At 51.1% G+C, this 12,221-nt stretch overlaps 1 protein-coding gene across 2 annotated transcripts; it reads right to left on the minus strand.

Annotated features, from left to right (window-relative positions):
- Positions 1–344: 344 nt before the first annotated feature.
- On the minus strand, positions 345–11,995 carry ANKRD54 (ankyrin repeat domain 54). 2 transcript variants are annotated; one of them, XM_027107602.1, is made up of 8 exons: positions 11,478–11,995; positions 9,773–9,820; positions 5,303–5,396; positions 2,884–2,955; positions 2,335–2,382; positions 2,137–2,261; positions 1,822–1,929; positions 345–1,484 (listed from the first exon to the last, which is right to left on the minus strand). In XM_027107602.1, exons 2-8 carry the CDS (start codon positions 9,791–9,793, stop codon positions 1,410–1,412), a joined length of 543 nt encoding a protein of 180 aa, XP_026963403.1. In that variant the 5' UTR covers positions 9,794–9,820; positions 11,478–11,995; the 3' UTR covers positions 345–1,409. The 2 variants fall into 2 exon arrangements, with proteins under 2 accessions (XP_026963403.1, XP_026963402.1); XM_027107601.1 differs by having other exon boundaries at positions 5,303–5,401.
- Between the last annotated feature and the right edge of the window lie 226 nt (positions 11,996–12,221).

Genomic DNA, 12,221 nt, shown 5'->3' on the forward strand with positions numbered 1-12,221 from the left:
GTTCAGTTCAGGTCTGATCGAGCTGGGATTTGGGAGACAAGCTCCCCTCCTCTGAAAAGCAGCCAGGATGCCAACTGGGTGAGAGGGAAGGTGGGGCAGAGCCAGAGCAGACAGGGACTGCCGATCTGGAAACAGTCTGTCTTTACTCTGCAGTAGAATGGTTCCTGGGAGAGGGCTGGGCACAGCAGGCCCTCCCTTCAGGCTTCCTGCTGTGGCAGATCCCTTCCAGGAGGGGGCGCCGCCTTTGGCATGTTGGAGTCCCAAGGGGAATAATGTCTGCTCCTATCGGGGCAGAAGTGGCAGGGGGTGGCGGGGTGGGGCTTCTTTGCAATGAGTTTTTGGGCCTTCAAACAACACAAATTTATTCTCTTATGGTTCTGGCAGTCAGAATCTGAGATCTCTCTGGGCTAAAGTCAAGGTGTCGGCAGGCCGGTCCCTTCTGGAAGCTCTGAAGGGAGAATCCATTTCCTCGCCTTTTCCAGCTTCTGGAGGCCGCCTGCATTTCTTGGCTTGTGACCCCTTCCTCGAGTTACTCCGATTTCTTGCTTCCGTCACCACATCTCCTGCTTCCTCTCTGAGCTCCTGCTTCCCTCTAATAAGGATCCGTGTGATTATATCAGGCCCGCCTGGATAATCCAGGACAGTCGCCTTGTCTAAAGACCCTTAATTTAATAACATCTGCAAAGTCCCTTTTGTCATTTAAGGTAATGTTCACAGGTTCCTGGGATTAGTACATGGCCATCCTGGGGGACACTCCTCCACCTACTACAACTAGGCTGCAGAATGGCGACCCCCTCCTGGTGTTTCAATGATTGGGAGAAAAAAGGCTGGGGATTCCCTGCTTTGGGTTCAGCCGGGCCCTTCCTAACCTTGTATTTCTAAGGTCTAGGCTTCACCAACCCCCTCCTTCCAACCAGAGAAACTCACTGCCATGTCTCCTTGAAAGTCCGGTGACAAGCCTAAATAAATCTAAGTGCTGGTGAGAGGTGCGGGGCCAGCCCAGAAGCCCTCTAGGCCAGAGGGTGCCCGCCCTAAGCCAAACCCTGCTGGCCACAACGAGCCCACGGTTGGAGACAGAGAAGGGTCTGGGGCCTGCCGAGGGTGCCAGGGAGGCCATGGGACGAGTGAGGCCTGCTGGGATAGCGCGTCGGCCAGAGCTGAGTGAGGCGTGGCTGCGGCGCCGCGGGAGCCGAAGGAAGACGCTGTGGGCTGTGGTCCCGGCCTCCAGGGACGATGGAGACCGCGGCTGGGAGTGGCGCTGAGGTCAGTGAGGGAGCATCTCTGCCTCGCAGCAGCTGGGGGCGAGGGCCTCGGCAGACAAAGTCCCAGGCACTGGGCTTTTCCTTTGTAATGAGAGGGCAGTGGGGCGGGGGAGAGCGGCGGAGCGGGAGGGCAGGGAGCCTCTCTTGCTACCTCTTCTCCATGTTCTGCATCTGCAAACTGAGGGAGGTGAAGCTGGCCAGCAGGTCGGTCACTTCATCCACCTGCGGGATGAAACCGAGGCTCTGTTATGGGGTGCCCCCGGGTCCCCCCAGCAGCACCACAGGCATGGAGGGCAGACACTGTCTCTCCCCGCAGGGCATGTGGTGGCTTCACCATGACTAGGGAGCTGCTGTCTGAGGCTGAATCCTTGCTGCCAGGTGGTCTCAGACCGCCCCAGAGAGAACGGCCTGGGAAGCTTCAAAGGAAGTGGACAGAGGCTCTGAGGTCCACAGTGGGCGACAGGCCTGCAGCCACGCCTTTCTCCTGCGTCAGAGCAGGGGTGGGCTGGCCCTGAGGCTCCGGCCAGGGCCTGGGTCTGGACCTGCAGCTGTGGCTCACCTGCTCTTTGGTGCTTGTCATCTGGAGGCGGGTGCAGAGGTCATCCAGCCGCTCCCGCTGCTCGTGCCGCCCCAGGCGCTCCAGGTACTCCCTCAGCATCTGGATGATCTGAAACCGGAGGGTGGGCTGAGGGTGTGCTGGGAGGCACAGAGCGGCCTGATGCTGCTGCCGAGGGGCACAGTGGAACAGGTGCCAGCTGGGGTCCGCGTGAAGCCACCCAGGAGCCCTGGTGCCGAAGGCGGGCGTGTCTGTGGTTCGGGCAGCACCTGCCCAGGGTTTGCTCGGGGCCGCAGCTCAGCTGAGGGGGGCGCTCACCTGCTTCACCTCCAGCCGCACGGCCTCCAGGCACTGAGAGTGGCCTTCCTGCAGGATGTTGAGCTTCGACTTGGCCAGGTGCAGGGGCGTGCGGCCCGCTCGGTCCAGGGCATCTACCCGGGCCCCTGTGGGCAGGCAGAGGTGAGCATGCTGGGGGTGAGGGGGAGAGAGGAGGGAGAAGGGGAGGAGACCACTCACCTCCTCGCAGCAGTGTGGTGATGACAGGGACGTGGTTGGTGCAGGCCGCTGAGGGAGAAGAACAGGGACTGAGAGTCCAGGACCACTGGGGCTTGGCCTGGGTGCCCACCAGAGGAGCAGGACTGTCTCTGAGGGTCCCGATGCCAGGTCACGCCCCCTGAGAAGGCATCCCCAAGGCAGCAACTGGGAGGGACTCGGTGATCAAATCCGACTCCCTCCCTGTACAGCTGGGGAAACTGAGGCTTGGAGATGGGACCTGCCTCACCGTGAGCCACAGTGTGAGTCAGCCGCAAGGCGGGAACCTCCCCTAACAGAGCTGCTGCTGAGTCAGCTCAGGTTGTAAAATCAGCTCTGCTCAGGGCACAGCCAACTGGTGATGGATGGGGACAGCCACAGGACACAGTCCGAGGGGAGTGTGGCCCTGGGGGCTCAGGCTCCCCCCAGATGACAGCAGAGCCTGCTGGGAGCCTGCAGGACCCCAGGCTCTCCATCAGAGGAGCCTGTCTGTGCTGCAGAGAAGGGTGTCTCGGCAGCTTGCCAGGCACTTACCCAGGTGCAGTGGTGTGTTCCCCAGCCCGTCTCGCTGATTGGGGTCGGCTCCATGGTCCAGAAGCAGCTGCACTGGAAACAGGAAAACCCAAGAGGAGCTGTTGGGGGCTTCTATGAGCAGCACCCTAACCCCACCCGTGACCTAGCTAAAGAGGCTCGCTCAAAGTGGGGGACACTGAAAGCTCACACAGTCCCCCACGCTGTTTCATCCACTCACTCACTGGCTCATTCGCCCCTAAGGCTCATGTGCAGGACTCTAGGGCCAGGAACTGAGGATTCTGGGAGGGCCCCCTGGCCTATGCAGGCATTACGGGACTGAGACTCTAGGGGTTAAAGAAAGTTCTTCCAATAGCAGTGGCTGCTAGTAAAGGCTCTCAGGGCATTTTCTGCTCCTTCCACAGCCAAGCACCATAGTGGGAATTAGGCCAATAGAAGATGCTGAGCACCCCCGCCTCACGAGTCTCTACGTCACATCAGGGGCGGGCTGTGGTATCACCAGGGCTCACCAGTTACCCAGATGGATGTGCAGGCAGACTAACTCACATGAGGAGGCCAATCTGAGCCTCACAACATATACAGAAACTAATTCAGGAGGGACCATGACCTAAATGTGAAAGCTTTAACAGTCAGGCCTGTAGAAGAGAACAGGAGAATATCTTCACAACCTTGGGACAGGCAAAGATTTCCTAAACAGGTCACAAAAATACTAACCGTAAAAAAGAAAAGACTGATAAATTGGAATCATTAAAATAAAGAACTTGTGGGACTTTCCTAGTGGCGCAGTGGATAAGAATCCGCCTGCCAATGCAGGGCACACAGGTTCGATCCCTGGTGCAGAAGATTCCACATGCCGTGGAGCAACTAAGCCCGTGCACCACAACTACTGAGCCTGCGAGCCACTACTACTGAAGCCCGCGCTCCTAGAGCCTGTGCTCCGCAGCAAGAGAAACCACCGCAATGAAAAGCCTGTGCACCGCAACAAAGAGTAGCCCCCGCTCGCCACAACTAGAGAAAGCCCGTGTGCAGCAACGAAGACCCAACGCAGCCAAATATAAATAAATAAATAAAAATAAATAAAATTAAAATTAAGAACTTGTGTTCATCAAATGAGAACATTCAGAGAACAAACAGGCAAGCTGAGAAAGTCATTTATATTTAATAAATGATTTATGTCCAGAATATATGAAGAATTTCTACAAATCAATAAGAAAAAGATAGGCAACTTGTTAAAAAAAATGGACAAGAGACTTGAACAGATACTCCACAAAAGAGGATACAAAAATGGCCAATAAATACCTGAAGATGTGCTCAACATTACTGACCATCAGAGAAACGCAAGTTAAACCACAAGGAGATACCACTATACTAGAAGGGCTAAAATTTAAAAGAGATAATACCAAGCATTGCCAAGGATGTGGGAAAATGTGGAACTCTCTCACAGTGCTGGTGGGAGTGCATATGGGTAGAACCATCTTTGGGAAAAGTTCGGTAGTACACGCTAGCTAAACATGTGTGTGCCCCAGTGACCCAACAATTCTAACACAGATAAGTGCTTATATCCATCAGGTCACATGTACAAAAATGCTCCTAGCAGCTTTGCTCCTCCTAATAGTCCAGACCTGGAAAAAACACAAATGCCCGTCAATAGTAGAACGGGTGAACCGTGGTCCGTCACGCGATGAAACACCAGCCAGCAATGAGGGCAAAGAACTACCATTACTCACAGCCTTCAGGGATGAGTCTCAAGAACATACTTCCTTTTCTCGTATTTTGGCCGCGCAGCATGTGGGATCCTAGTTCCCCGACTAGGGACAGAACCCTCCCCCATGCATTGGAAGCGCAGAGACTTAACCACTGGACCACCAGGGAAGTCCCTCAAGGATATAATTTTGAGTGAAAGAATTCAAGATACAAAAGACTGCATATTCTGTGCTTCCATTTATGTGAAATTGAAAAACAGGCAAAACTAATCTATGGTGATCAAGGTCCACGCAGGGGTAAGGACTGGAAGGGGCATGAGGCAGGCTGCTGGGTGCTGAAAATATTCTATATTTTGATCCAGGAGGCGGTTACAGCAGTGTATACACACAGAAAGCTCACTGTTTATAAGTTATACCACGTCCAAAAAAAACTTATAAAAAAGGGGGGGCTGTCCCGCTGCTGCCCTTAGCACTGAGTAAATGCTGCCTGAACGTCTTGAAGGACTGGTCCGACCTCAGAGGCAATCATATTCTTTCCGCTGGTGGACCCCTGGCCCGGTCTGGCAGTGCCAGTTCCACAGGCTAAAGGAGTGAGAGGGGCTGAGTCTTCCTTATATCCAGCACCCGGCTGAGCAGACAGCAGATCCTCCCCCAGCCCCTCTGAAGTGATGCTACTCACCCAGCCTCCCTCCCTCCCCCTCCCCCTCCCCAGGACTCACCAATCTGGTCATTGCCGTTGCAGGAGGCAAAGTGTAGGGCTGTGCGGCCCTTGTCGTCAGCTGCACAGGGATCCGCGCCATCTTCCAGCAGCTGCTGCACTGACACCACGAAGACAGAGGGAGCAAGTGGAGAGAGTGGCAGTGTTAGCCAGGCTGCAGCCCCAGGGGATAGATGGGGATGCTCGGGGGCCCTTCCAGGCAAGGCATTGACAATGTTTGGGAGAGCCAGTCCCTCCTAGATGCTGGCCCCACGGGGACTGCCATGACAAGGCACTTGTTCTCCTGAGGGCACAACTGAGGGCCCATATTCTGGGTGCTCAAACTACGTGTCTAGGGATAAAACACCATAGAAGAATCTCGGCCCTCAGGGTCAGAAATTTGGGAGCTGTGGAAGTCCCCGGCGTAGACTCGGGCCCCACCCCTCTCCCTGCATCTGGCTGCACATCCATTCCAGCTGGACACAGCCGAGCGAGCTGTGGGCTGATTCTTACTTTGCTCCCAGGAGGCAGCCCTTTAGAGTGGACGGAGCACAGGCTCTGCCACACAGACCAAGTCCCAGGCTAAACTAAGCAAAAAGGAAAGGAGTTCATTGCCAACAGCACGGGGCAGTGGGAAGGCCTAGATTGAGGCCCCCGTTCACCAGCGAATGGGAGGAATCTCTGCCCTGCTAACCTCCAGAGTTGCTGTAATGAGAATAATGGATGAGCAATTCCTTCCTTGAAAAGTACAGAGCCATTATAAAATGTGAGGCATTGTGCATTACACGTCCACGTCAACTGAAAGGCAGAACTTACCGCCAAACATCATTCAGAGCAAGAAACAAAATGCTCTAGTAAGCCCCCAGCAAAGCTCTCAAGGACTTGAGTCCTTCCAAATGAAATCCAGGTATCTCCTGCTTTGTGAATCTCTCTCATCTCCTCAAGCTGAGTGAGCTGCCCCCTCTCCTGCATCCCCATAGTGCCCTGTTCATCCTGCTACTCTCATATTCATATGCTGTGCTCTTTTAGAGTAACTACGACTGTAGACGGAGCACCAGCCAGGTGTCAGGTACCTGACTGCCAAACCACTCAGCACAGTATCACATCCATGGTACAGATCAGGAGACAGACTCCAGCCCAAGCCAACAGGAGGCCAAGCTGGGATAGGAACCCAGGTTTCTCTGGCTCGAGAACTTACACCTCTCCAACTAAATACAGGACTTCAGTTTCCTCGGGTTTTTTTTTTTTTTTAGAAGTGGTGTTGCTTTATACTCTTCTTCTCCAACTATTCTGTAGGTTTTTTGTTTTGTTTCTTAATATCTTGGACCAAGATATGACTTGCCCTGCTCCATGAATGTTGCTGACTGACTGAATAAATGAACGAATAAAGGTGGTGGGAAAGGGTTATGAGAGTGGAGGAGAAGGAGAAGCTTCCAGTCACCTCTGTGTTCATCACCAAACGAGGGCCAGTATCCAAGAGATAGAGCAAAGCTAAAATAGTCAGTTCCAGTTCTGTGATTTGTGCAGCTACAGTCTTTATGGAAAGCGCTTCAGCAACATCTATCAGAAGCCATCAAGATGGGCGTATCCTTTGAGGTAACAACCCCATTCCTGGGAAATTATCTTAAAAATGAAAAGCCAGTGTGCAAACATGTGACTGACTAAATAACTCTTGCTTTGTCCCTCTGAAGGCATCATGTGCGTCCACTACAAATTGTGGTTATAACTGAGGCATGGAATTGCAAGGTGATTTCTACTTTTTACTTTATAAGCTTCAAAAAAATTGTACAGCTACATATTCATTCTATAAATAGGAAAGAATAACGCTTCCGTTTTGAAAAGACAAATGGTTATGAAGACTATGAAAAATGTTTATGATACACAAAACATTATGCGGGCTACAAAATTGTGTATACAGCACAGCTTGCAAGCCCTTCAAGAAACTTCCTCTGTATAGGAAAAAGGACAGGAAGGACATTCACCAAAATATTAACAGAGATTCCTTTGCTGACATTAAGGATGTTTTTCATGAAGATTTTTCTAATTTTCAAAACATTTTAAATGCACATATTATTTTCACATTTAAAATCTTTTAAATGATTATGAATTCACAGAAAGGCACTTACGATTTAACGATAGCAGGGTATAAACTTTACATCCACTGTAATTGCTAACCTATACCAAAAAAACCAACAAACATGCAGAGCAAGATTAAACAAAATGCTAACCATACAGGAAAAGGAATGAAGAGGCCAATCTACAGCCACTTTCGCTGTCAGAGTCCTGCAAGGGCCTGGTAAATCTAAGAGCCACTTAGATTTGAAGATGGGTGTGTCACAGACTCTGAATGGAAAATTACAGCATTTCCACCAAAATAATAAAACCATCATGTGGACACCTGATTCAAGATAAACTAGATGTGGAACTTCCCTGGTGGCGCAAAGGCTAAGAATCCGCCTGCCAATGCAGGGGACACGGGTTCAAGCCCTGGACCAGGAAGATCCCACATGCTGCGGAGCAACTAAGCCCGTGTGCCACAACTAGTGAGACTACGCTCCAGAGCCCACGTGCCACAACTACTGAAGCCCACATGCCTAGGGCCTGTGCTCCACAACAAAGAGAAGCCACCACAATGAGAAGCCCTCGCACCACAACGAAGAGTAGCCCCTGCTCACCACAGCTAGAGAAAGCCCATGCACAGCAACAAAGACCCAACGCAGCCAAAAATAAATTTAAAAAAAAAAGATAAACTAGAATATAGCCAGTATTTTATAATAACTATAAATGGAGTATAACCTGTAAAAATTGTGAATCTCTATACTGTACACTTGTAACTTATATAATATTGTACATCAACTATACTTCAATTTAAAAAAGAGAGAGGGACTTCCCTGGTGGTCCAGTAGTTAAGAATCTGCCTTCCGATGCAGGGTACGTGGGTTCGATCCCTGGTCAGGGAACTAAGATCCCACATGCCACAGGGCAACTAACCCGAGCGCCACAACTACTGAGCTCACGCGCCTCAACTAGAGAGCCTGCAGGCCGCAACCTACAGAGCCCATGTGCCGTAACCTACAGAGTCCATGTGCTCTGGAACCCGTGCGCCACAACTACAGAGCCCACGTGCCCTGGAGCTTGCATGCCACGACTAGAGAAGAGAAAACCCACACGTTACAACTAGAGAGAAGCCCATGCGTCGCAACAAAAGATCCCGCATGCCTCAACTAAGACCCAACGCGGCCGGAAAAAAAAAAAAAAAAAAATTAATAAATCTTTAAGTAAATAAATGTGAGAAAGAAAATAAAAGAAAATAAACCCATTTAAAAGAAAAAGATAAACTAGACTTTCTGTGAAACGGAGGTATAATTAAAATATTCTCTGGCCACACACTCAAGATATTAAAAAGAGAACACATCATCTTTCCTTGAAAAGCTATATAGGTTGCTACCCAAATATTCCACAATATTAAAGTTCATGGAAAAGAGATAAAAGTGGAGAGCGCTGGAAACCCCTCCAGTTTCCAGGCCTGCTCACTATGCTCTGCCAGGGATAAGGGACCCACTCTAGGCCTGTGTTTTAACGCCCAGCTCCCTGAGGGGAACGACCTTCTCTCCACGCCTGCTATAAACGGGCTCTTATCCCTCGGCTGACTTTGAAGATGAAGGTAGAAAACTACGAGCCAAGGAATGCGGGCGGCCTCAGAAGGTGGAAAAGGCGGGGAAACAGATCTCCCTTGAGCCTCCAGAAAGAAATACAGACACTTTGATTTCAGCCTGGTGAGACCTGTGTTAGACTTCCGACCTATAGAACTGTCTGATGATAAACTTGTGTTGTTTTACATTATCTTTGTGGTAATTTGTTACAGCGGCCAAAGAAAACCCATATACCACTTTTCCCTGATTCACAGAAAGAATTGTCAGTGGATACAATTAAAATTTTTTTCCTATAGCTTGTCTTGTAGCTTTGATGCTGCTACTGCCCTGTCAGCTAGCAAATGGTGAAGAGCAACAACAAGAAACAAAGTGGTGTCCTGCTAGGAGCCTCCCCCATGCCTTTCAGATGTTCTGTCAACTAAAGTTTGAGAACCACTGACCCAACTACCACAAGGCCTCAGGGAGCAGTTGAAGGTGGTGGCTCTCCTGGCACTTCAAATTGACTGTTCATTCCCATTAACCACAAGTTCCAAAAAGCTCCTACTCTGCGGCTGGGTGCCAGGGATACAAAAGCAGACATGGTCCCCACCACCATGGAGCCCACAGGATGATAAACACTATGACATCAGGAAGTACAGGGTGACAGGGAAGCATGGGAAGAGTGAGCATCTGAGCCAGACTTGTCATCTGCAAGATGACTGCAGTTATACAATAAGTACAGCGAGCCTGGTCCTAGGGGTGAGCCAGCAGAATTCAAGCACTGTCTTCCCAGATGTTGGTTACCTGGATTCTTCCTTCCCCGACCAGACCGGGGAGCTGGACTCACTCTGCACACTCACCTGTTTCCACATCGTTGGCATTGGCTGAGTCCCTCAGCCTCTTCAGAGCTGTGAAGACAATAAGAGTGCCAGTTAAAAAAAAAAAAAAACCCAGCAATGGCCATGATGAAGCAAAAAGTGATGGCTTCCTAGCTACCCACCACTCAGCCACAATGGCATCTAAAGAGAAAGAGAGGGCTTCCCCGGTGGCGCAGAGGTTGAGAGTCCACCTGCCGATGCAGGGGACAAGGGTTCGTGCCCCGGTCCAGGAAGATCCCACATGCCGTGGAGCGGCTGGGCCCGTGAGCCATGGTCGCTGAGCCTGCGCGTCTGGACCCTGTGCTCCACAGGGGGAGAGGCCACAACAGTGAGACGCCCGCGTACCGCAAAAAAAAAAAAAAAAAAAAAGAGAGAAAGAGAGGGGCCAGGATACAAGTGACACTACCCCGGGAACCAGGAGAAACCTGAAAGGTGACACAGCTAGTGCAAAAGCCACATTTTGTAGCAAATCCTCCAAGGCCTTTGGAGGCAGATCTTGGCTCTGCCACTTGTCGGAGCTGGGTGTCCGTGAACAAGTTAGTTAACCCCCTGGGCCTCAGGTCTATCACCTGCAAAACAAGGTTGAGCTCTTTCCTGACAGGCCTGAGTTGTTGCAAAGACCAAATGAAGTGATTTACACGGAAGCGCTCTGTGAGCTGGTTACACAGATAATCTTATATCCTCTTTCAAAACAGACCACTCCCAAATGACTTACTTAAATTTGATGATTCCTATGGAGAAACTTTTTTCTCCACAATGACACTACCTGTATATTAGAGGCTAATAGAAAGCAATGCCTTTATCATCAGAGAAATGGACAAAAATTGCAATTCATATATATAACGATTCCTTACATTCATATAGCACTTTCAAATTTTCATTTAATCTTCATAACACCACTAAGATACAAGTAGGTATTAAAGGGCCCCTAAAAGTCCCCATTCTTAAAACTTTCAGGGTTTCCATGGCATCCATAAAATGTAAAAGACAATATGGTAGAAGTACCAGAGCAGGAGTTCTAATACCAGCATAGCCAATTTCTAGCTATGTGACTTGGAGCAAGACAATTTCTCTGAACCTCAGTTTCACCTTCAGTAAAATGGGAACAGTATCTGGATCTCAGTGAGTTTTGACGAGGATCAGAAATGATCAGAAACCACCCAACAGTGTTTGGCACACAACAAAGGCAGAATAATAACTATATATTCCTTACCTTACTTAATAACTCTGGCAACATCCCTTGTAAAGCATACCATACCCATTCTACAGATGAGAAAACTAAAGCTGAAAGGTTCTACAGTTTGCCTAAGACCTAAATGAGATAGAAAAGTCCAATCCAGGTCTGTGCATTTAAAGAAGTAAGTTGGTAGGACTTGGCTCTGATATCATAATATTCTCCAGTATCCCATTTATTATCTACAAATAAACACCTGGAGTCAGGAAAAGTTTCTATTCAAGAACTACCAAATGTGAAAAGCCACCGGGACTGGTTCTGAGCGGGAAGACTACTTTTTTTACACTCATGGTCCTTAGCAGCTATAATTCTACTATTGGTACTGAAAGTGGACTCAGGGGTCACTCCAGGTCCGTAACTCAGACGTCGGAGGACACCATCCTGAACGGGCTGGGGAGATCAGGGCCCGATTCTCAGCCGAGGGCCAGCCCCGCCTCCCGCCGCGCTCCTCACCGTGCACCTCCTTGCCCGTGGGCCCGAGCCGGCGGTGGGGCCTGGCGGCGCGCCTCAGCCGTCCGGAGGGGATCTTACAGAGCAGCTCATCGCGGGGCTCCGCCTCCTGCTGCCACAGGACGTGAAGGTAGCGTAGCGGGGACTGGGCCCCGCCGGCCGCTCGGCCCGGGAGCCCCGCGCCGCCGCCCAGCGCAGACCCGAAGTCGGCGAAGGAGAAGAGGCCCTCGGGGCCCGTCAACGGCTCTGGCGCCACCGCGCACTCGCCATCCGAGCTCGAGCGGCCAGAGCGCGACTCTTCGTCCGCGCCCCCGGCGGCGGCTGCCATGGCAACGGCTCCGTGCTGGCCTGGCCGCGGGAGCCTCGTGCTTGTGGGACCGACCGACCCGCTTCCCTCCGCCCTAAGGCTCGCTGTCAGAGGACAAGCGGGCGGGCCTGGCCTGCAACCACGGCAACCGAACGGGGGGCGGGCTCGGGCCGCAAGCGGGGCAGTTCCGGACCAATGAAAACCCTTCCAGCCTAAACCCCACCCCCTACAGCCAAACGGGAGTGGTACGGGCCGAAGAACTTGGTTCGCTGCAGCGTGACTGACGGATATAAGAACCAATCATAAATTCGAGATGCCCAAGTCTTCGCCGTACGTCCCTAAGCGGAGCCAATAAAACAGCGGAGTTTAAGACACTTTTTTTCTTCCCATTTCTCCCATCGGATCAAGGGAAAGATAACTGGCAGATGCCCTAGCCAGTC

Source organism: Aethalodelphis obliquidens, unplaced genomic scaffold, assembly GCF_003676395.1.
Source record: "Aethalodelphis obliquidens isolate GAN/ISIS:26980383/991018 unplaced genomic scaffold, ASM367639v1 scaffold8, whole genome shotgun sequence".
Lineage (NCBI taxonomy): Eukaryota > Metazoa > Chordata > Mammalia > Artiodactyla > Delphinidae > Aethalodelphis > Aethalodelphis obliquidens.

Coding starts and splice junctions, on each gene's coding strand:
- ANKRD54 (XM_027107601.1), bottom strand. CDS start 11,802: ATGGCAGCCGCCGCCGGGGGCGCGGACGAAGAGTCGCGCTCTGGCCGC. Junction 5,402..9,772: donor TGCCAACGATGTGGAAACAG/GTGAGTGTGCAG, acceptor TCGTGGTGTCAG/TGCAGCAGCTGCTGGAAGAT. Junction 1,485..1,821: donor TGACAAGCACCAAAGAGCAG/GTGAGCCACAGC, acceptor TTCATCCCGCAG/GTGGATGAAGTGACCGACCT.